This window comes from Candoia aspera, chromosome 4 (assembly GCF_035149785.1).
Source record: "Candoia aspera isolate rCanAsp1 chromosome 4, rCanAsp1.hap2, whole genome shotgun sequence".
NCBI classification, from domain to species: domain Eukaryota; kingdom Metazoa; phylum Chordata; class Lepidosauria; order Squamata; family Boidae; genus Candoia; species Candoia aspera.
In genome coordinates this window covers 103,840,632-103,864,434 of record NC_086156.1, presented here as the reverse complement: position 1 = coordinate 103,864,434, position 23,803 = coordinate 103,840,632, and the positions used below count along the sequence as shown (strand labels likewise).

At 43.0% G+C, this 23,803-nt stretch overlaps 2 protein-coding genes across 2 annotated transcripts; both read right to left on the bottom strand.

Moving 5' to 3' along the window:
* Positions 1-6,626: 6,626 nt before the first annotated feature.
* On the bottom strand, positions 6,627-7,568 carry LOC134496802 (olfactory receptor 10AG1-like). The gene has a single exon (XM_063302514.1). The coding sequence runs from the start codon at positions 7,566-7,568 to the stop codon at positions 6,627-6,629; it is 942 nt and encodes a 313-aa protein (XP_063158584.1).
* Positions 7,569-14,089: 6,521 nt separating this feature from the next.
* Positions 14,090-22,231, bottom strand: LOC134496801 (vomeronasal type-2 receptor 26-like). Its single transcript, XM_063302513.1, has 6 exons — positions 22,130-22,231; positions 21,118-21,345; positions 20,310-20,436; positions 19,150-20,033; positions 14,544-14,756; positions 14,090-14,149 (listed from the first exon to the last, which is right to left on the bottom strand). Exons 1-6 carry the CDS (start codon positions 22,229-22,231, stop codon positions 14,090-14,092), a joined length of 1,614 nt encoding a protein of 537 aa, XP_063158583.1.
* Positions 22,232-23,803: the final 1,572 nt, after the last annotated feature.

Sequence of the window (23,803 nt, the reverse complement as noted above, 5' to 3'; positions counted from 1 at the left end):
CTCTGTCACCACTCTGGGTCACTTCAGCTTGCTGTGAATGTTTTCCAGCAAGGCACCTTAAGTGGTTCACATGTATTGGGGTGCATCACATAGACTTGGTACTGAATGCAGTTCACATGTGTGGGGGGGATAACTTTTACCACCACACCCTGAAGTTGAAAGTATTTAATCCCCAACAGCAGAAGTCCCCAATTCAGGAGATGATATTATTGATAGCCACGTATGCAGTATCCCCACCCTTTATCTGATTGTCTCATCTGGGCCAGCTTCGGCTGTGGAAAAAGAAGAAAAAATTCTAAAGGCAGCCCCTCAACAGCAGTGGGCCAAAACGCCCCTTTTTGCTGCACTCCTGGGTGGGGCTGAGCTAACTTTGTGTTCAAAACAGGAAAAAAGCCTCAGCAGTCGCTTTGCAGAGCTGCTGGGTGGGGCTGAGATAAAGAGCTGCTGAGCTTAGTTTATCTTAGCTTAGTTTAGCTTAGCTTAGCTTACCTTAGCTTAGCTTAGTTTAGCTTAGCTTAGCTTAGTTTAGCTTAGCTCAGCCCCGCCCAGCAGCTCTTTGCAACACCCAGCCCAGCCTGGCCCAGCAGCAAAGGTCAGCTGGAGCGGCAAAGTGCAGAGCGCCAGGGACTCGGAGTGCAGGGTGGAAGGGCAACTGCTGCTGGGGCTGGGCTGGGGCAACTGTGGCTTCACAGGGCATGGCAAGCAGCCTCAGAGCCACGTGGTTCTGGGGCTGCTTGCTGCCCTGCAAGGCGGGGTGCAGGGCAACCAAAAGGGCAGAGATATGGGGAAGATAGGTGGGGGGAGAGTTGGAGGCAGTCCCCTACCTTATTGAGAATCAGGGCTGGGAAGAACTCAGGTGCTTGGCTAAGGACCAGTAAAATTCGCTTAACAACAGCAAGGGGAATTGCCAGGATTGCCGTCACTAAGTGATGCAGTCACCTGACACCTTACTTTACAGCCACATCGTTTAGCGATGGAAATTCCTGTCCCAAGTACTGTCATTAAGGGAGGACCAGCTGTTATGCTTTCTGGGTGTCTGCAGAGTGATTTCTGGGGATAGCTCATCCATGACAATGATGGTAATTCAAGGTCACCAGAGTGAAGTGGAAAGCGCTGACTGAGAAGGCCTTCTACTTCCCTGCTAAGGAGTTTCTCAAGATGACCAGTGGAACTAAATGGATGCTACAGTGATAAACACCAAGGCTGCCAAGGTCACATTCATGCAGAGAAGAAGGATATGCGTCTCAGGATGGTTGTTCTGCAAGTAGAAGCTGCTCATAAGTGAAATGGTTTATTCCCTTGGGTCTCCAAAAATATAACACCAACAATGCTGCACTGCTAGGGAAGCTATGGTGAGGCCTGAGAAACAGGAAGCTTGAAGTTCATAATGACCTTGTAGTAGAGTAGTTTGCTGATGAGCAAGTTATGATGTTAAAAGTTAGCACGCATCAGAAGGAAAATCACCGTACGATGGAGAGAGAAATATACCTGTTTTTTTCACAGAGTAAATGCTTTTCCTTCTTCATTTCCTGGTTGCTGGAGGGGGGAATGAGATTTGAAATGTCTGCGATATACCTGATACTTTCCAGGTCTTGGAAAGGTTATATTATGGGTTGTAGTTCACACCATTCTGTTTGCGTTATAGGAGAAAACAGAATTAAAATGAATTAAAATCAACCCATTTATTAGAAGTTCCTTTTTGCATTAGGACCAAAGGGCCTGGTTCATTAACTGGGTGAGGCTTAATTTCTTCTGTTTTGAGGATGAACAGACATACTAGAAAATCCCAGTGCTACCACCCAAAACTCATACTGCACATGGATCTGATATTATCTAAGAGCTCCCCTCTTCTCAATTCTTCTCTTACTAATGCAGTACCTCAGACAGAGAGACTGGGGCAAAAGGCCTGTTATATTCCACCTGCTTTATACAGAGGATCAGTTATTTATCAACAATGAAAGCATTGATAACATTGTTTGAAGAGAGAGTATAATTGTTCCTCTTTGAAGGATGCATCATCCAAACTCCTTGTTTGTTCTTTGTTAAAACAAAACAAAAAAACAAGGCTGCTTGATTAATTACAAGAGCTACCAGAGCCTCTTCCCTTCTTGTCACCTCTTTTTTGTTTCTTTCTTTCTTTTGGATTCCATCCAGCTTTCAACTTGCCTGTTTGGCTTCACTCAGACCATTTAATAATACAGATATTAGAGAAACCAAAACAGAGCAGGGAACTGGCAGCTGCCAACTCTAGGCCTCAAACCACATATATAGCAGTCCCGCAGTTGAGATCTTCTGCTTCTTTCTGCTGCACAAGCACCTTGAAGGAGACTTTTCAGGGTCAAGTTAAAAGCCCCTAACCCACATATATATCTTCCCAGGGAGAGCAAAGCACTGGCCCAACTATATATTCACAAATTAGGCAGCTACCCCTTCTACAAAAAACACTTTCCCAGGGTAATTAAAAGTATCCGCTCAGTCATAAAACTTGGAGAAGGCCAAGGAAAGATGGTAAATTTGAAGAAAGAGAAGATACCACCAGATGAGCAGAGCTCTGGGAAAGCAAAAGATAGTAACTCCCTACACAGAAACTGTCCTAACAACCAGGAAACACACTGAGACAATGAACTGGTCTCTAATATTTATTGCTAGTACTTAACAGGAATCCTAACAAACTGAAGAAGCGTGGGAAAAACCCAGACATATAACCCCCAAGGGTTAAGGCGGTCCCGATCTGTGTCTCTTTGAATGGCTGAACAATTCATCAGTGCTACGCATGCGCTTGACAGTCTGGATGGGAGCCCCCTGCTCGCCATCCTTACTCATGACATCACCCTCCCCTCCAGATTCACATTCCATTTCAGCCCCCTCCCCTCCAGAGTCTTGATAAGATGTGCCGTCTGCTTCTAAAGTCCCATGGGAACTGGGCAAGGATGGCAAGTCTTCAAAGGACAACTCCTCCAAGGACGAAGCAGTTTTGCGCCCCGGGCACATAAGAAATAACAAAATTGAAACGGGAGAAAAACTGGCTCCATCTGATCTGGCATGAGGTGAGGGATCTGGTGTTCTGTAGAAGCTGTAAATTCTTGTGATCGGTGCAAACTTTCACAGGAAAGGTCACCCCTTCTAGCCAGTGCCTCCACTCTTGGAATGCTGCTTTAATTGCCAGCAACTCTTTGTTAAAAACATCATAGTTTCTCTCTGCTGGTGAGAGTAGGCGTGAAAAAAAGGCACAAGGAAGCAATGTATTCTCTGCTTTGTTTGTATATCGCAATAACACTGCCCCAATGGCAACATCTGAAGCATCTGAATACATTATGAATGGCTTCGTGGGGTCAGGGTGCCTTAAGAGCGGTTGGGAAGCAAAAAGCTGCTTCAATTCCTGGAACGCTGCTTGCTCCCTCTCCCCCCATATGAATTTTGAGCCTTTCTTCAAGAGCTGTGTGAATGGTCTGGTACGGTCACTGTAATTTTTTATGAAACAGCGATAAAAATTAGAAAATCCTAACCATCTTTGTACATCTTTAACATTTCGGGGAGGTGGCCAAGAGAGAATTGCCTGGACCTTAGCAGGATCCATGGATATGCCTTCTGTGGATACTATATAGCCCAGGAAATGTACTTCAGTTAAATCAAAGGCACACTTCTCTAGCTTGGCGAACAGCCTGTTCTCTCTCAGTCTTTGCAAAACATTATGTACATGGGTTACGTGAGTTGTGGCATCCTCAGAGAAAATTAATATGTCATCTAGATAAACGACCATATACTTATCTAGTAAATCAGCAAAAACGTGATTCATAAATCTGGAAAATATGGCTCCTGCATTAGACAAGCCAAAGGGCATAACAAGGTACTCAAATTTTCCAAACCTGGTGTCGAAGGCAGTCAGGTATTCCTGCCCCTCTTTCACCCGGATCAGATTGTACGCACTCCTGAGATCCAACCTGGTAAAAATGCATGCCTTCTGTAAGTGATCTAGCAGATCCGAGATTAAGGGCAGAGGATAGGATTCTCTTTTTGTTTCTTTATTTAAAAAACTGAAGTCGTGGACCACTCTCATGGGTGTCTCCTGGGTTGCAGGTGCCAATGGGTCAGGCTTCTTTGGTACGAAGAAGGTAGGAGCAGACGCTGGGGACGTAGATGGTCGGATGAAACCCTTTTGGAGATTGGAGTCCAAGTAATCCTTTAAGGTGGCTAACTCCTTGGGGGACATGGGATATTGTTTCCTTGCTGGAATCTTGGCTCCTGGTATCAACTCAATGGTGCAGTCACAGTCCCTATGGGGGGGTAGTGCTGTGGCCTCTTGTTCACTGAAAACGTCTGCAAAATCTGCATACTTGGCTGGCAAGTGGACTCCCCCTGCTACTGTGACTGCGTTGGTTGCTGGAGAGCGTGGAGCGGCTTGAATCTTGTGGTGCTGGCATTCCTTAGCTGGGAAGGAGATTGCTCTGTAGTCCAGTTCATCAACGGGTTGTGGATCCTCAGCCAAGGCGTGCCTAGGATTACCGGCACATTTAGCGATGCAGTAACATAAAGCTGGATCCACTCAGTGTGGTCTCCCACTGTCAGTTGCACCGGTTCTGTGAGCCTTCTAATCGGCCCTGCTTTGAGTGGCTGGCCGTCAATGGTCTCCACTTCTATGGGGCATGGTAATTCTCTGGTCGGGATGTTGCAGTCTTGTATGGTCTGCGCATCAATAAAATTAGTTGAAGCTCCAGAATCCACAAGGGCCTCTAGCTTGATCTGGTGCTTTGGGTTGTCATGGATTATTACTGGTAAGTAGTAAAAGGCTTGCCTGGAATCTTTGGAATGAGCCCTCTTTAATTGATTTATGGTCTCCCTGCTGAGCTCTGTGGAGGGAGACCGCTGGAGTTTCCCTGGTTGGGAGTAGAGGCGGAGCTGGTCCCTGTTTCAGCTGCTTGCCTTGGGGCTCTTACTGGAGCTGCTTGGCCTCTCGCTGGGCAAGCTCTCACCATGTGCCCCTGGGCTCCGCAGTAGAAACACAGGGCTCTCTCTCTCCTTCTCTGCCTCTCAGTCTCGGAAATCAGTCTCCTGCTTGCCCCAATCTGCATTGGCTCCTCTTGTGCTGAGTGAGAGGATGCTACAGAGAGAGCTGGAAATCCTGAAAAAGCTCTGAGGGTCTTGCTTCTCCCCGGCTGCATCTGCCTAAGCTCCTCTAGCCTGGCATCTATGATCACCGATAACTGATATAGGGCTTCTAACGCAGCTGGTGTTCCCTGGCGCACCAATTCATTCTTAATTTCCTCATCCAGCCCCTGTTTGAATTGGTCTTTTAATGCACTCTCATTCCAGTCCAGATCTCCTGCTAACAACTTGAAATCAGCAATGTAGAGTCCCACCCTCTTGTTACCTTGCTTGAGCCTCCGAATTTCCCGGCTGGCCGTGGCTTCTCTGATGGGGTCGTCAAAGTGTGCTCGGAACCCTGCCAAAAAGTTCTGGTAGTCGTTGAGAATCGGATCGTTGTTCTCCACCATGGGAATAGCCCTTTTGGCAGCTGGTCCCTTTAGCAGGCCTAGGATGAAAGTGACTCTGGTTCTGTCTGCGGGTCTGCTATCGAAGAACATAGTACACTGTGTGAGAAAGATTCTCAGCTGTCCTGCTTCTCCTCCAAATTTCTCTGGTAGACTGCCCTGGGATCTTAACATTACTGGTGGAGCTGCTGCTGCTGCTGCTGCTGCTGCTGCTGCTGGTGCCGGTTGTGGGTTAATCGGAGCTGGTTGTTGTAACTGCTGTAGCATGGCAGTTTGTAATGTGTTGATCTGGAGATCTACTTGTTGCTGGTGTTGTTGTAGGGCTGCTGCTAATTGTTGGATGGCGAGCCGCATTTCTTGGTTTTCTGAAGACATTTCTAAACGTATCTCCTTAATTGCTTGTTCCTCCCTCTTTCGATGGGAGTAGCAGTTTGTTAGGATTGATGTCCGAACAACCAGGAAACACACTGAGACAAGGAACTGGTCTCTAATATTTATTGCTAGTACTTAACAGGAATCCTAACAAACTGAAGAAGCGTGGGAAAAACCCAGACATATAACCCCCAAGGGTTAAGGCGGTCCCGATCTGTGTCTCTTTGAATGGCTGAACAATTCATCAGTGCTACGCATGCGCTTGACAGTCTGGATGGGAGCCCCCTGCTCGCCATCCTTACTCATGACAGAAACTATGTTCATAGAATATTGCCTCTTTGTTTTTTCAAAAACTATCTTCATAGTCTTCCCCATTGCTTCATAGTTACACACTAATTACCTCATGGACCTCACTAGGCCCCTGATATGTTCCATCCAAGGAAATAAATTGTTGCTGTATCCAGTCACATGTCTATTCTAATCTGAATAAGACTTTAACCCCATGCCTCTTCATGCCTGCCTTTTCATCCAGTGCTGTCAGTAAATCAACTTACACTTCAATGTGCTTGTGCCCTGCTCTCTGATTCAAATGTAACCCTAAGAAATCCTTCTACAACCCCAATGGACCAAGAGCCACCTGTTCCTCAGTCAGAGAAGAGGTTGACATCCGTGCATTGTTCTTGCAGATGACCTGTATGGTCTCAAGCTCCTTGCATTGACTTGTAATCTGATGAAGGGATGAAAACAGTTCATGCAATTGTATGATTACATAAAGAAGATCCGTTTCCTTGCTACCGATTTCTTGAAAGCAGCTTTTATCTCTTCATTCCTCAAGCTGTAAATGATGGGAATCAAGGCTGGGGTCACTACTGTGTAGAGCAGGGCAAGGAACCTGTTCCGATCCAAGGAAGAAGCCAAATTGGGACGAATGTGGGTAGCAGTGATGGCTCCATAGTAAAGGAAGACAACAATTAGATGTGAGGAACAAGTGGAAAATGCTTTGTGCCGATTCTTGGCCACTGGCATCATGAGAACAGTGGAGATGATAAGGATGTAGGAATAGAGGATGAGTAAAAGGGGTACCAGGACAAAAACCACAGTTAGTATGGCATTGGCTACTTCATATTTGTAGGTATTGGTGGAAGCCAGCCTTAGAACTGGCATAAGATCACAGAAGAAATGGCGAATTCTATTCAACCCACAGAAGGGAAGAGTAAAGATTGAAATGGAGTGCCCCAAACCCATCAAAATCCCAAAGGTCCATGAGGTGGCAGCAAGCTTAGCACACTCCTTATAGTTCATGATATATGGGTACTGAAAAGGTTTGCAAATGGCAACATAGCGGTCATATGCCATGACACAAAGAAGACAACACTCAGTGACACTAAAGAGAACAAAGAAACACAATTGAAACCCACAACCGCAAAGGGATATACTCGGTTTCTCTGTTAACAAATTCACTAGAATCTTTGGGCTGATGGTCGAGGTGTAGCCAATTTCCAAAAAGGACAAGTTCCAGAGGAAGAAGTACATTGGGGTGTGAAGGGTGGGACTGACAATAGTGAGGGTCAAAATCAGGCTGTTGCCCATCAAGGCCGTGACGTAGAACATTAGGACCAGACAAAACAAAAGTTCTTCTACCATCTTGAAATCTGAGAAGCCCAGCAGGACGATCTCGATCAAGCAGGTCCAGTTGTCTTTTCTCATGGTTTCATCCAGATAGCACCTTGGGAATACAACAGGAGTATGAAATAAGGCATTATACAACAGTTTTTTACCATTTGGGTTTTGAAGAAGCAGGATGGCAAGAGTATTGGAGCTTTTGAACTTGGTGTTGCAGAACACTTCTGAGAACACCAGGAAAACAAACAAATGGCTCATCAAACAAATCAACCCAGAGTTCTCACTTGTGGCACAAATGACCAGGCTGAAGTTACCCTAATTGATTTGTCAGAATTTTCAGTGCCCAGTATTTAAATATGGCCTCTGGAGATCAGGGGACAGAGATGTTTGCAACGTGCTGCCTTCTTTGTTTATTTATTTTGCTTGTTTATTGTTGCAAGCATTCTGTCCATAGTAAGAATTCAGTAAGAGTTATCTTCATGTTTACAGATGTCCCTTGAATTAAAAACCGTTCATAACCGTACTAAACTCAAAGTGAAAATTTGACAATAAAACTCCCTTAATATACCACCAAACTTCAGTTAAAACTAAAACTCCTTTCCCACCCAACATGACCTTGGTAATTCCAAGGTATCAATCTTACTTTGTGAATCGTTTTCTGATGTTTTTTATATAGAGGGGGTATTTCTCCTTAAGGAAAACTGGAAATGCTCTAATATTCTCTGCCTAGAGATGGTCCTGAAGATTCCCCTGCCCAAGATGAGTCTTCATGTATTCTTTCCTCTGGAAAAAAATAATTGATATTATGTAGGCTGTTTACATCAGCCAACATCAATGATCCAAAGGAACCACTGGATTCCTAGAGGATCTGAAATTCCAGAGAGACTGGAAGACTTTTTCTCTAACAAGGCCTCATGACGGAAACACAAGGATTCATCCTGGGGATTTGGTGAATGAACACCAGAGGACAACCTGGATCTTGGGGGAAGCATTCCTTCCAGAAGAGTGAGGAAACCCCATGCCCTCAGATGCTGGATATTTTGGTTTACAGTTTACATGACTGTCTGACCATTTGGGGTGCTGGCTGCTCTTATAGGAATTGTAGTGTCAAAGTTAATGCCTACCATATCATAACTGACATTGTTCCTACATTTCCTGCCAAGGGGATCCATAAGCACATGGAAAATCTTTGGGCAGAGCACCATTTTAACATCTCTCCTCTTCCCTGAGCTCTAGAAATGCCAGTTGATTTCAGTCCCATTCACATTCTTTCCGTACCACCTGATGCTCACGTCATCTGAATCTCAAACAGTGTGGTTTGATGCCGTACTTACTGTATATGGCATTTCTTCTACTTCTTGCTTTGAAATACCCAGGAAATGTTGCTGCCGATGGATACTGGGAACATCTGGATAGGGAGCTGGTCAGATTGGGAATTAGCCCATCTTTGTCTAAATTTAATAAAATATAGTATGATTCAGAATTAATTATCTCTTGGGATGCATATATAGCCTTCTGTTATCGTTGCCTAAAGCTTTTCCCATCTTTAATAAATCTGTTTTTATTTGAAATGCTGGCGAATCTCTTGCTGAAACACAGTAATTACCTTGTAATTTAACAAGGGACGTGTTTGGTGAGTTGGTACCTCCCGTTCTGGAACTTCATGAAAAGAAGGTTGATTTTTAAATAATATTTAGTGGAACATTAAGAGAGTTTTATTGTCAGGGTTTGGTGTTGCTATTGTTGTTGTTATGGTTAATATTTAATTCTTTTGAGCCTGGTACGGACCATGCCTGAAATGTTGATGTTCTGTCTAGGTGGAAAAGGCCATTCTTTATGTAACAGGAATGGCTGATGAATGATGGTAAACAATGAAAGCAAATTACATTTAATAGAAAACTAAGCTGCCATTGGTCTAAATCAGTTTTCTCCAATCTGCAATCCTCCCACTACATTAGGATTTCAGAATTTCCAGCTAGAATGTCAGTGCACAATTTCAGATATGAAAAATACGTAGTTTGGTCTAGTGGTTACGGTGCCGGGCTAGAAACCAGGAGTCTGTGAGTTCTAGTCCCGCCTTAGGCATGAAAGCCGGCTGGGTGACCTTGGGCCAGTCCCTCTCTCTCTCAGCCCAACTCAACTCACAGGGTGGTTGTCGTGGGGAGAATAGGAGGAAGAAGGAGTATTAAGTATGTTTGCCGCCTTGAGTTATTTATAAAAATAATAAAGGAGGGATAAAAATTAAATAAATACATACATCAGTAAAAATAAACCTGATTTTTATTTAATTATCATTACTGACAGTATCCTTGCAATAATAACAGAACTTATTAGAGACCATACCAAACAAATCAAACATAAACTTGAGGGGCCATATTGACAGTTTGAGGACTGAACATTCTGAGAAATCAATTCTGAGAAAAGGTCCTAGAATGGTTGTGTGATTCACTAAGATGATGTAATCACACAAAAGTTGCACATGACACTACATTAAAACTGTGGTCTCCCTTTCCTATTAAGGAAAGTCTCCTATTAAGAACTTAATCAAAGGTGCTATTTCTGAGTAAATATACAGGAAGCAATATAGAGGTCTCTAGTATGAGAAATGTGTTTAGTTGTTAATAATTGTTTGAATTCATTCTTCAGTTCCTTTCCAAACATTTCTCTTATGTTCTCAAGCTTTGAACTGGATGATACCATAAAAAAAGACAACCAGACCTGCTTGACCAAGATTGTCCTGCTGGGCTTCTCAGACTTCCAGACTAGGCGAGAACTTCTGTTTTGCCTGGTTCTAATGTTCTACTTCATGGCCTTGATGGGCAACAGCCTGATTTTGATCCACATCATTCTCAGTCCTAACCTTCACTCCCCAATGTACTTCTTCCTCTGGAACTTGTCCTTTCTGGAAATTGGCTTTTGTTTGTTGTTTATTCGTTTAGTCGCTTCCGACTCTTCGTGACTTCATGGACCAGCCCACGCCAGAGCTTCCTGTCGGTTGTCAACACCCCCAGCTCCCCCAGGGACGAGTCCGTCACCTCTAGAATATCATCCATCCATCTTGCCCTTGGTCGGCCCCTCTTCCTTTTGCCTTCCACTCTCCCTACCATCAGCATCTTCTCCAGGGTGTCCTGTCTTCTCATTATGTGGCCAAAGTATTTCAGTTTTGCCTTTAATATCATTCCCTCAAGTGAGCAGTCTGGCTTTATTTCCTGGAGGATGGACTGGTTGGATCTTCTTGCAGTCCAAGGCACTCTCAGAATTTTCCTCCAACACCACAGTTCAAAAGCATCGATCTTCCTTCGCTCAGCCTTCTTTATGGTCCAGCTCTCGCAGCCGTATGTTACTACAGGGAACACCATTGCTTTAACTATGCGGGCCTTTGTTGTCAGTGTGATGTCTCTGCTCTTAACTATTTTATCGAGATTTGTCATTGCTCTTCTTCCAAGGATTAAGCGTCTTCTGATTTCCTGACTGCAGTCAGCATCTGCAGTAATCTTTGCACCTAGGAATACAAAGTCTTTCACTGCTTCTACATTTTCTCCCTCTATTTGCCAGTTATCAATCAAGCTGGTTGCCATAATCTTGGTTTTTTTGAGGTTTAGCTGCAAACCAGCTTTTGCACTTTCTTCTTTCACCTTCATCATAAGGCTCCTCAGTTCCTCTTCACTTTCAGCCATCAAGGTGGTATCATCTGCATATCTGAGATTGTTAATGTTTCTTCCAGAGATTTTAACTCCAGCCTTGGATTCCTCAAGGCCAGCTTGTCGCATGATGTGTTCTGCATACAAGTTGAATAGGTAGGGTGAGAGTATACAGCCCTGCCGTACTCCTTTCCCAATCTTAAACCAGTCTGTTGTTCCGTGGTCTGTTCTTACTGTTGCTACTTGGTCGTTATACAGATTCTTCAGGAGGCATACAAGATGACTTGGTATCCCCATACCACTAAGAACTTGCCACAATTTGTTATGGTCCACACAGTCAAAGGCTTTAGAATAGTCAATAAAACAGAAATAGATGTTTTTCTGAAACTCCCTGGCTTTTTCCATTATCCAGCGGATATTGGCAATTTGGTCTCTAGTTCCTCTGCCTTTTCTAAACCCAGCTTGTACATCTGGCAATTCTCGCTCCATGAACTGCTGAAGTCTACCTTGCAGGATCTTGAGCATTACCTTACTGGCATGTGAAATGAGTGCCACTGTTCGATAGTTTGAACATTCTTTAGTGTTTCCCTTTTTTGGTATGGGGATATAAGTTGATTTTTTCCAGTCTGATGGCCATTCTTGTGTTTTCCAAATTTGCTGGCATATAGCATGCATTACCTTGACAGCATCATCTTGCAAGATTTTGAACAGTTCAGCTGGGATGCCGTCGTCTCCTGTTGCCTTGTTATTAGCAATGCTTCTTAAGGCCCACTCAACCTCACTCTTCAGGATGTCTGGCTCTAGCTCACCGACCACACCGTCAAAGCTATCCCCAATATTGTTATCCTTCCTATACAGGTTTTCTGTATATTCTTGCCACCTTTTCTTGATCTCTTCTTCTTCTGTTAGGTCCTTGCCATCTTTGTTTTTGATCATACCCATTTTTGCCTGGAATTTACCTCCAATGTTTCTAATTTTCTGGAAGAGGTCTCTTGTCCTTCCTATTCTATTGTCTTCTTCCACTTCCGCGCATTGCTTGTTTAAAAATAATTCCTTATCTCTTCTGGCTAACCTCTGGAATTTTGCATTTAATTGGGCATATCTCCCCCTATCACTGTTGCCTTTTGCTTTCCTTCTTTCTTGGGCTACTTCTAGTGTCTCAGCAGACAGCCATTTTGCCTTCTTGGTTTTCTCTTTCTTTGGGATGTATTTTGTTGCCGCCTCCTGAACAATGCTGCCAACTTCTGTCCATAGTTCTTCCGGGACCCTATCTACTAAGTCCAGTCCCTTAAATCTATTCTTCACCTCCACTGCATATTCCTTAGGAATATTAGTGAGCTCATATCTAGCTGATCTGTGGGTCTTCCCTAATCTCTTTAGTCTGATCCTAAATTGTGCAAGAAGAAGTTTGTGATCTGAACTACAGTCAGCTCCAGGCCTTGTTTTTACCGACTGTACAGATGTCCGCCACCTTTGGCTGCAAAGGATGTAATCAATCTGTTTTCGGTGTTGTCCATCTGGTGAAGTCCATGTATAAAGCCGTCTCTTAGGTTGTTGGAAGAGAGTGTTTGTTATGTAGAGTGAATTGTCTTGGCAAAATTCTATCAGCCTATGTCCTGCTTCGTTTTGTTCTCCCAGGCCATACTTACCTGTAATTCGAGGTGTCATTTGACTGCCCACCTTAGCATTCCAGTCTCCTGTGATGAAAATAACATCTCTTTTAGGCGTGTTGTCCAGTAGGTGCTGCAGATCCTCATAGAACTGCTCTACTTCAGCTTCTTCAGCATTTGTGGTTGGGGCGTATATTTGGATCACTGTGATGTTAGATGGCTTGCCCTGAATTCGAATTGAGATCATTCTGTCATTTTTTGGGTTGTATCCAAGCACTGCTTTAGCCACTTTACTATTAATTATGAAGGCTACTCCATTTCTTCTGTGGTCCTCTTGTCCGCAGTAGTAGATCTGGTGGTCATTTGATGTGAAGTGGCCCATTCCAGTCCATTTCAGTTCACTGATGCCCAGAATGTCTATCTTTAATCTTGACATCTCACCAATAACCACATCCAATTTGCCCTGGCTCATAGATCTTACATTCCAGGTTCCGATGGTGTGTTGATCCTTAGAACATCGGATTCGCCGTTCACCACCAGCACCGTCGGCCGCTAGCCGTCCTTCCGGCTTTGAGCTAGCTGCGTCATCACGTCTGGGGCTAGTTGAGCTCATCCTCTGTTCCTCCCCAGTAGCATTTTGACCATCTTCTGACCTGGGGGTCTCATCTTCCGATGGTATACCGACATATCTCTGGTTGTACTGATCCATTTAGTTTTCATGGCAAGAATACTGAGGTGGGTTGCCATTACCTTCCCCAGGGATCGCATTTAGTCTGACCTCTCTGTCATGACCTTCCCGTCTTGGGTGGCCCTTCACGGTTTAGCTCATGGCATCATTGAGGTGCTCAAGCTCCAGCACCACGACAAGGTAACGATCCTTTGCTGAAGGGAAATTGGCTACACCCCGTCTATCAGCCCAAAGATCCTAGTGAACTTATTATCAGAGAACCAGACTATATCATTTTGGGGGTGTGGATGTCAAATGTGTTTCTTCCTTCTCTTTGGTGACACTGAACGTTGTCTTCTTTGTGTCATGGCATATGACTTCTATGTTGCCATTTGCAAACCCTTGCAATATCCCTATATCATGAACTACAAATTTTGTTCAGTATCTACCCTCCCCTTTTCGGGGAAGGTGGTGGAGATGGTCGTCGCACAGCAGCTTTAGAGATCTCTGGATGAAGCGTATTATCTGGATCCCTTTCAGTCAGGATTCAGGCCTGGGTATAGGACAGAAATGGCATTCGTCGTGCTTTTTGATGACCTCTGGCAGGAATGGGATGGGGTTTGTGCATCCACCCTTGCTCTGCTTGACCTCTCAGCGGCCTTCGATACCATCAACCAGGGTCTCCTTCTAGACCAGCTCCAGGGATTGCGGGTGGGCAGTGTGGTATGATGCCGGTTCTCCTCCTTTCTACGGGATCAATACCAGTCAGTGGTGATTGAGGGGGAGAGATCCTGCCCTCAGCCCCTATTTTGTGGGGTGCCGCAGGGTTCAGTACTCTCTCCGCTCCTATTCAACATCTGCATGAAGCTGCTGGGTGAGTTCATCCATCACCATGGAATCATCCTGAGGAATCATCAGGATGCTGATGATATCCAATTATACATCTCTGCCCATGGTGAATTAAGAGGGACTGTTGAGGTCCTATCCCATTGTCTGAAGGCTGTGGGGAACTGGATGGGGAACTACAGGCTTCAACTGAACCTTAGTAAGACTGAGTGGCTCTGGGTTTTGGGCCTTCTTGTTCTGGGACTATACCATCCTTGCTACTGAATGGGGTTGCACTGCACTGCCCCAGACAGACCTGGTGCACAACTTGGGGGGTCTTCACCTTGAAGAGCAGGTGGCAGTCATGGCTAGGAGGCCCTTTGTACAGCTTCGAGTTGTGCATCAGTTGTGCCCATACCTTCATCAGGAGGCTCTGCTCATGGTCACTCATGCCATGATCACCTCCTGGGTGGACTATTGTAATGCGCTCTTCATGGCACTGCCCTTGAGGAATATCCAGAAGCTTCAGCTAGTACAAAATGCAGCAGCGCAGGCAGTTATTGTGCCTCTAGGACAGCACACATTACACCTCTTCTCCACAAGTTGCATTGGCTGCCAGTTTGCTTCTGAGTCCAATTCAAGGTGCTGGTTTTGACCTTTAAAGCCCTTCATGGCATGGGGCTGGGTTATCTGAGGGATCACCTCTTCCCGATTACTTCCACCTGTCCCATCAGGTCTGGCAGAAAAGGCATGCTCCAGGTCCCATCTCTTAAGGAACTACATTTGGTGGGACCCAGGAGACAGGCTTTTTCTGCCATGGTGCCCACCCTGTAGAACATCATCCCCTCCAGGTAAGACTGGCCCCTTCTTTGACATCTTCTGTCCTTCAAGGGAAGACCCTTAAAACTTCGTTATGTCAACACACTTGGGGGTTTCATGGAAATGAGGATTTAGTGAGGTGGCCACATTGTGTGTAACATCTGTGGTGTCTCCACCCTTTTTAGTTTTTTTTTATAGTAATAATATTTATGTTTTAATTTTAGAGTATTTTTGTAATAATTGTTTTTTATAGTTTTATTGTACACCGCCCAGAGTCAGGTTTCTGTGAGATGGGCAGCATATAAACATGATTGATTGATTGATTGATTGATAGATAGATAAATAAATAAATAAAGACAAAGGGAAGAAGAGGATGAGCCTAGGATTGAGGGCAGAGCCTGCCAAGGGATGGGGTGACATTAAGAAAGGAGGGTGATTAAAAGTACAAGAAAGCAGTAGAGACCCATATAAAGGTAACAGACATTGATTAGAGAGGAAGATTGATACATGAGAAAAGCAGAAAAATGTCACTGTTTCTCTCTCTTTGCTGTTTACTTAATAAACGTTCTCTGTTTCATCATTTTTTTTCTGTTTTTCCAAAATCTTCCAATATTGTCTTAAACAAAGAATAACTTTTTTTTAATCAAAGTGCGGCCCAAGAATTGTAAGGAGAAAAAAAAAAAGTATTTACTTGCATACAGAAAATAAATGTGTATGCAAGTAAATGGCATAGTACAGTGCAGGAGAAAAGATGGCCTTCGTTAGGGCAAGCAAAACATCCTCCTCCTTGCTTCGAATTACTCACATTCTATTCTCTATTTAATGAATGTTTTGAATTCTCAGGGTTCTCTGAGATCCCTTAGTTAACTATATGAATAAACTGAACCTGAGATATGATGCTTTAAAGAAAAAAAAAACCCTCTGGCCTGGAGATCAAATACTTCATACAGGCTGGTTGTATCCAAAATGTTTGATTCTGTCCATCAGTTCCAGTGAAATGATACATCTAGGATGTAACTCCAATGCTCTATGACTGAGAGCTATCTAAGATAATGTGAAGGAAGAACTGATCACATATTGGGATTTTGTATAGGAGCAATATGGTTAAAATGGACTGTCTTCTTAGAGTGGGCCATTGAGCGCCACAATGTTTCTTTATGCAGCTACAAGCAAGTTCTTCACATGGGAGTAGAGAATCTACAATGACCTTCTAATATTCTCAGTAATATGGGGATGAGTTAAAGAAAGCTTTTCAATACAAGGAAGAAAGAGATTACTTTCTGATGGATTGTGATCAGGAAATTAGGTTCACACTTCTCTTCTTCTTCTGAAATAACTAAGGTCAAACATTTATTAATGTCAAATATTCATTAATTATTTATAATGAGATAGTTAGAAAGATAGATGGCTACATAGATGGATGAATCATGAAGACTTTAGTAAAAAGCAAACAGTTAGCATTCAACCATTCTAAACTGTGCACCTAACAAATGGGCCAATCTTCACTCTGAATCTTTCAGGGATGGCCCTTTTCAGCCACAGGAACAATCGTATTTTTCTATTTTAGAGCTACCACATGCTACTCCTAGCTCCTTCTCATGCAGTATCAATCATTCCTTTTCCTTACCAATTGCTCCTTCTTATTTAATTCAGAAAATTAATGTCAGAAATTAGTGTCAGAAAATGCTAATATCTTCAAATTTAATACAAAAATTAATAATAGGAAAACTATGGTTTACTCTCAATCCTCCTTTATATTTGGAAGGAAAACAAATCCAAAACTTAAAAAAACAATTTAAGTAATCCCAAAAATAAGTTAAGCACCAAGAGAACCAGCTTCTCCTCTCTGTAGAAAGCATCTCTTGGGGTACATATAATTTTACAAAAATACAAATTGGTGATTTAGAAACAGGGTGGCCGGTCTTAGTGTCCCTTTAAGGCTGCAGTGCAGCATGAAAAGTGATGAAATCCCTCCCCCCCCCCCCCCCCGCTGGCTCTTACCAGTTCAATACGAAACACTGTTTGCAATCTTCTGGCTGCAAGCAGCCATCCGGAAGACAGATGGGATGATTCCAGGTATTCTCCTTTATCTGGAGAATGTTTCTGGGCTTCAGAAAAACCTGCCTGAGCCCAAAAAAGTTACTGCGTTGCCAGCTCCACCCACTGAACCCATGGGCACAGCCGTTCAGTCCGCCATTCCTGCCAGAAGGCCAAGATCTCCTCTCCTCTCGATGGGGCCTTTGCACACTCCTGAAGCCAGTGGTGCAGTCAGAGCTGGGCCTTGGGGCAGAGAGTATAAGGGAGGTATTAAAATACCTTAAGAAAATAAGATACAAGGAATGAAAAGAGAGCCGACTTGAGGATTACCTTTTTACAACTACCAAATGGCCCTCCCTAGAAAAAAAGGGACTAATAAGAAGGAAGGTTCGATGTGTGCTCAGCTATTTGTTTTGCCTCATTCCCTTTCTTCCTGCAATGCCAATTTTGCCTCACCACCACTCAGACTTCTTGGAGGTCAGCCAAATCAGTCCTGTACTTGTGGAAACAATTACTGCCTTCCAGCTTCCTACCATGAAAGGCTGGCAGAGGAAGGCATGCCATAACATACTGAAATCTACATGTCTGGCATGCTATGGATAAACAAAATACAACTGTCACTCTAGATGAGTCTTGGGCTCAGACTTGGAGAAATAAAGGGGAAGTGAATGTTATCACTCAGTGGGTTGGAAAGCATAAGAATGCATTTTAAAGTAGATATGTATTACAGCAAACTAATGATTCATTATTAGCAATATTACTTCAACTTGCAATGTTTATGCAATTTTGTTATATTGCCAAAACACTCTCTTTGCCATCTTGTCTCTTGCATGGTATCATGTTGGAATTACTGAGATCCCGGTTGAAGCCCAAACTAAAAGTGAATAAGAACAGCACATATTTACTCACCTAAGTTAGAATAAAATGAGTGCCCAGCTTGCTGGGGAAGGTGACAACTGGGGAAGGCAATGGCAAATCACCGTGCTATAGTCTGCCAACAAAACATCTGGAAGCAGCATCCCCAAAAAGGGTCAGACATGACTTGGTGCTTGCAGAGGGGACCTTTCACCTTTTTTTTCAAGTTAGAATACACAGTTCTAGCGCAGTCTGTCCTGATGCAAAAAGCTCTATGAAACTCTAGCTATAATTTGTCAAGCAGAACATTACTGCTGCAGCCACACTAGAAAAAGGAATATCCAATGTGGCCATTCTCACATCACACCTGATGTTTGCAGCCAAACCATCATTAGCATTCCAGGCACTGTCTTTTGGACATGGTCATGGGGACAAGGACTCTCAAGCCCTAATTGGGCTAATCAGAATTAAAGAGCAGGCAAGAGAAGACAAGGCAGGCAAAGGATAGCAAGAGAAGACTCTTCTTTATTAAGAATGTGTGTGAGATAATTGATTACACAGATGGAGAGTCTAATAACTTTCAGTTAGTGTCTTGCATCACAAGGACAGGATAGTGTATATGGTGCTTTAATAATAATGGGAAGCAAGGCCACAGTAAGAAAAATCCACCAGAAAGAACTCCAAAGAAACTATCTGTGTTCATGAAATAATGTCTTTGTCCTCTCAATAACCTTTGTTTTTGTACCTCCAATTCACGACGTCATAAAATCTACCCTACACCTGACTTCACCACCTGCACCAATCAGAAGTATCCTCAGTCCAGTGGCAATGGTCAATCCTGCATGTAGTCTAATTAGTATCTCCATCCATTCCAAGATTGGTGCTCAATAACACCATCAATTAAGACTCAATTGAATCATCTAAGTGGCTAAGATTCCCATAGAAACTATACAAAGTAACCTTATAGTTCGTTAGAAAGGTAGACAGCCACACAGATAGATGAACCATTAACATTTTTTGTTAGCAAAAAGGCACATAATTAGCATTCCATCATACCAAATTTTGCCCCTAACAAATGGGCCAATCTTAACTCTGAATCTTTCAGGGATGGTCCTTTCAGCCACAGGAGCAATGGTATTTTCCTGTTTTAGAGCTACCACATGCTACTCCTAGCTCCTTCTCATGCAGTATCAATCATTCCTTTTCCTTACCAATTGCTCCTTCTTATTTAATTCAGGCCGCATTAGAATAATGTAGCACTTGGGAAGGAAAATACAACTCAATAAACCAAAAGCAGAGGCTAAGATGGAGAAGATCTCCACGGCTACCATGGATTTTCCCTTTGTGCTCAGGTAGGTGGGGATGAAGGACAACCAAACACTGCAAAACACCAACATGCTGAAAGTGATGAACTTGGCTTCATTGAAACTGTCAGGCAGTTTCCTGGCAAAGAAAGCCACCGTGAAGCTGACAATGGCCAGAAGACCCATGTAGCCCAGCACAATGTAGAACATGACATCTGAGCCTTCATGGCACTGCACTAGGATCTCGCCCACTTGGGAATGCTTCTCTAATTCTGGAAAGGGGGGCTTGTTCACCAACCAAACAGCACAGATGCAAATCTGAATCAAAGAACAAACCACCATGACCAAGATTGCTATCCTCCTTCCCACCCACTTCCTCATCTTATTCCCTGGTTTGGTAGCCACAAAGGCCAGAACCACAGTGATCGTTTTGGCCAGTATGCAGGAAACAGCAATGGAGAAGGTGATGCCAAACACAGCTTGCCTGAAAAGGCAGGTCATCTTCCTGGGTCTTCCTATGAAGAAGAAAGAGCAGAGGAAACATAGGAGCAGAGAGGAGAGCAGGATACACGTGATGCTCCAGTTGTTGGCTTTGACAATGGGAGTGTTTGAGTGTAACCTGAAGATCCCCATCACAACGACTGTGGCCATGGAAAGGAGAAGAGCCAAAGATGTCAGAGCTGCTCCCAGGCCATCTTCATAGGACAGGAAAGTCATTACTTTGGGAATACATTTGTGCTGATTCGTGTTAGGATACTGGTCTTCTGGGCACAGCTCACATTCATCCGCATCTGAAGATCACAAGCAGAAATTCAGTATTTGTAGTTTGTAGAAATATTATCCACACCTTGTTATCTTTTGCCTGATGGAGAAAAGCAATTTTTGAAGTCTACAATAATAATTTTAAAAAACCTGAATCAAGATGAGGATGCCTTAAGATCATCATCTTCAAGAATAGAAATTATGGTAAAGCAACAAGAAGTAGAGAAGGAGAAAAGATGTTCCACTTGATCAAAATTGAACACTTCTGGGTGTTCTCCTAAGAAGCTCAGAGTTCCTTCACTTACCCTTTTGTGTTGAGATCCTCCCTGAGGGGCACGGAATACAATCATAGCAACAGATTTGTTTTCCCTGCTGAATAAGCATGCTGTGTCCAGGATGGCAGCTCTCAACACAGGTAGAATTTGGCACCATCTGTTAATATTTTAAAAAGCAGGATTTAAAATGGGAATTAGTTTGTTTTCTCCTTTCAGTACCAATTCTGAATTACATATGTTTGAAATTACAGAAAGACCTCAGAAATTATGTCAGTGGCACAACCCTGAGGAAGGAATCGGTTTAACTAGTAGTTCCTTGAATGAGTGATGTTAGGATCACAGGCTTAAACCACTCCTTTCAGTCACTAATGGTTAAACTTCACAGATTTCTCTTCTCTTAAGTTAAAATTAATCCAAACACTCTCCTAAAATCAACAGTCACCAAAGAGTGAAGAACACACAGATCTTGGAGATGTCTTCATGTAACTATTTGTCACTCATCACAAAGGAGAAATTCATCCCCATGTGGAATTATCTAGTCAGTGCTCCTCCTTTCTATTTTCTCCAAAAAGGCATTCCTTTCCATCTGTTTCCCCAAAAGCCCAGAGCTTTGATGCTCCAGACATATCAGTCCTTTAAATTTCAGGACCAAATCATACCTAGTTCTGAAATAAAAATATGAAAAGCAGTATTGTCAAACTTGTGTTTTTGTTTCTTCTGATACATCTTCCAAATTCAGATGTCTCAAGCAATCTCCTTGCCACTCTCCAGACTGTATTGGTGACACACCACTCAGATGACACTGTCATTAAACACAGGAAAATATAATCGTTCCAACCTGATGAAACTTGGGATTCCACGTAATGGCACTTGCATTAATGGTGAATTCTTTTCCAGCTGGAACATGGGAATCGATTCTTCCAACGTGGACTCTCTGGAAGGATTCATTGGGGAACGTCACCAAATTGATGAGGTCATAGCCTATTGCTAAGTCTCTACTTTCATCAAGAAATATTTCGTCTCCAATGTTATTGTTAAAGCGGACACGTCTCAAAAAAGAATGAAGCTAGATGGAAGGGGGAAAAGTAGGTGATCATTCTAAAGAGTAGAAAATGTCATCTGAAATGTCAGTCTGATATATAAATAGGGATTTGCCACAATACTGCAAAAGTATGCTTTCCAAGCATGCCAATTACTGAAATGATTTCTTTAAAGAGAGCATGGAAGTTTAGTCATAATATATTTTAGCTGAATCTTTCCAGCCCACCATAGAGTCATCCCACTTGGTCTCAACCATTTAAGATGACAGAAAGTAACAATATTTTTTCCCTAATTTTTTTCTGAGAAAATGAAACTCTGCCTATCACTCAGTTTTCAAATTCATTCTCCAGAGAGCCATCTCCCTGTTTCATGAATGTTATCAAGAAACCTTTTGTTTCAAAGAGATCATGTTATAGCCAATTCATCTCCTTTTTACTTCTGTCCAGATCACAACTTACAGCTGTTCTGGGGCATTACAGCTACAAGCAATAATCATACAATTGAGGACCTTTTACTCCTTTATAAATGACAGTCAAAAATAAGCTTCCTTATTTTTCCCTCTCTACATACTGGATATAAGCAATTGAAAGTTTTAGAATAATCAATCAGAAAGAGACTCAGAATGGTTTAAATTATCACCCATTTCCCACTCTTCTACAGTCTTCTACATTTTTTTTAATTGAGAAGTACAAAAACTGCATCTGATAAATTATCAAACAAGATCGTCCATGATAATTTAATAGGGTCATTTTTTTTCTTTTTTTTCATTTTGCTTTTCTTCTGTAATTTCCAAATCTGATTCTGCTCACAAGCTTTAGCTGTGAGTACCTGCCAGGGATGAACTTTTTGGAGATCCCATTGGCCTTGGCTACTGCTTCGCTTCCATTTGCTTCTCCAGGAATACAAAGCATGGAGCGAATGTGCTACAATATAAACAGCATTGTAGATGCTGTAGCTCCAACCAGACATGCCCATTTCAAAGACAAATCCAGGGAGGCTCTCCAGCTTCTCTTCCCCAGTGCAGTTTTCCATTTTCCCCTCATACAAGTGGTGGGCATTGAGTGAGCAGAAGAATGTCGATGTCCAGAATTCAGAGAGGAAATAAAATGTCGACTTCAGAGGATTTATTGTCTCAAGAAAATTGTGAAATCCTGGCACGGCGTTTGTCTGGAGTGAGAATGACAGTGTGCCATTGAAGGAATTTTTGCTAAATCTGCTCGCAGGGTCCTGAGCAGTGAAATCCCACTCACAGGTTGTGATCCACACCTTCTCGAGAGGACACTTATTCCCAATTTCCATTGAGTATAAAACCATTTGTAATCCCTCCAGAGACTGACCATCTCCATATACAAGGAACACATTGATTTCACTCTGAGAGATAACAGATTGAATTTGATTCATTTCTCTCTTAAGTATCTCCCTCGATAAAAATAGTGACAATGTTGGGATCAACTGTATCCAAGCTATGCAAATATTATGTTGCAAGAGCTTGGGTCTCAGAGTTTGAAGAAAGCTTTCGCCACTCTCATTGTCAGAAACAATGAGGCTAATCCAGTTCCATCCAAAATATCGGAGAAGTCCAACAATCCCCATGTACTGAAGAGCTTCATTGGGGACCATGCGGTAGAAAGAAGGAAAACCAATCTTGTCTCTCAACACGGGGTCAGAGGAGCCATAACTGGCCTGGGGAAAAATGACAATTTTAACTGAAAGAAAAGTACTCAGCCTGTATAAGCTGATTGCAAACAACTGCTAATATTACATTACAAATTTCCTAAATATTCTAGAAAACCCATTTTTTTATATTCTTTTGGTGGGTGGGGGGACTCGATTACATTGTCCGTGGGTGCATCTTTGGAAGACCTGACATGCCAGTTTGGGGAGATTTCATATCTATGTGGTCACTAAGAGTCAACACCGACTTCATGACACATAATCAGTCAATCAATCAATCAATCAGAGTACTTAAGTTGGGAGTTGTAAAGAGGGTATGGAAGAAATTGGACTTCTCCAGTTTTCTACCCTGCAGCAATCAAAGTGTAGTTTCTTAGTCTTTCCTTTCCTTAGTAGGGAATCATCATAGATGTAAAATCACAATTCAAGCAAGAGAGAAATTTGCTTTTGCGGTGGAGACTTCACAGTCACTCTCCTCCTAGTTCTAGATATCTATTTCCAAACACTGACCTGTGGAACCTTGTAAGTACTTAAGATGTTGGCCATGTGAATTGAATTCTGGGAGGTGAGTCCCCCAACGACGGCCATGGTATTCTCCTCGGTGGCACAGAGGTAATTGAGTGGATTTCCTTGTCTGAGGAAGAGAAGATCCAAAGTGGTCCAAGTGGTGCGCCATGAATTGTATGCATTGTCGTAAATCTGGGACCCTAATGTGGCGTTGGGTAACAGATCAGGATCCTTGTTGATCTCTTGAATGGCAAAAAGAAAAGCAAGGACATGCTGGTAGTTTTTAGGGATCAGGCTGCAGA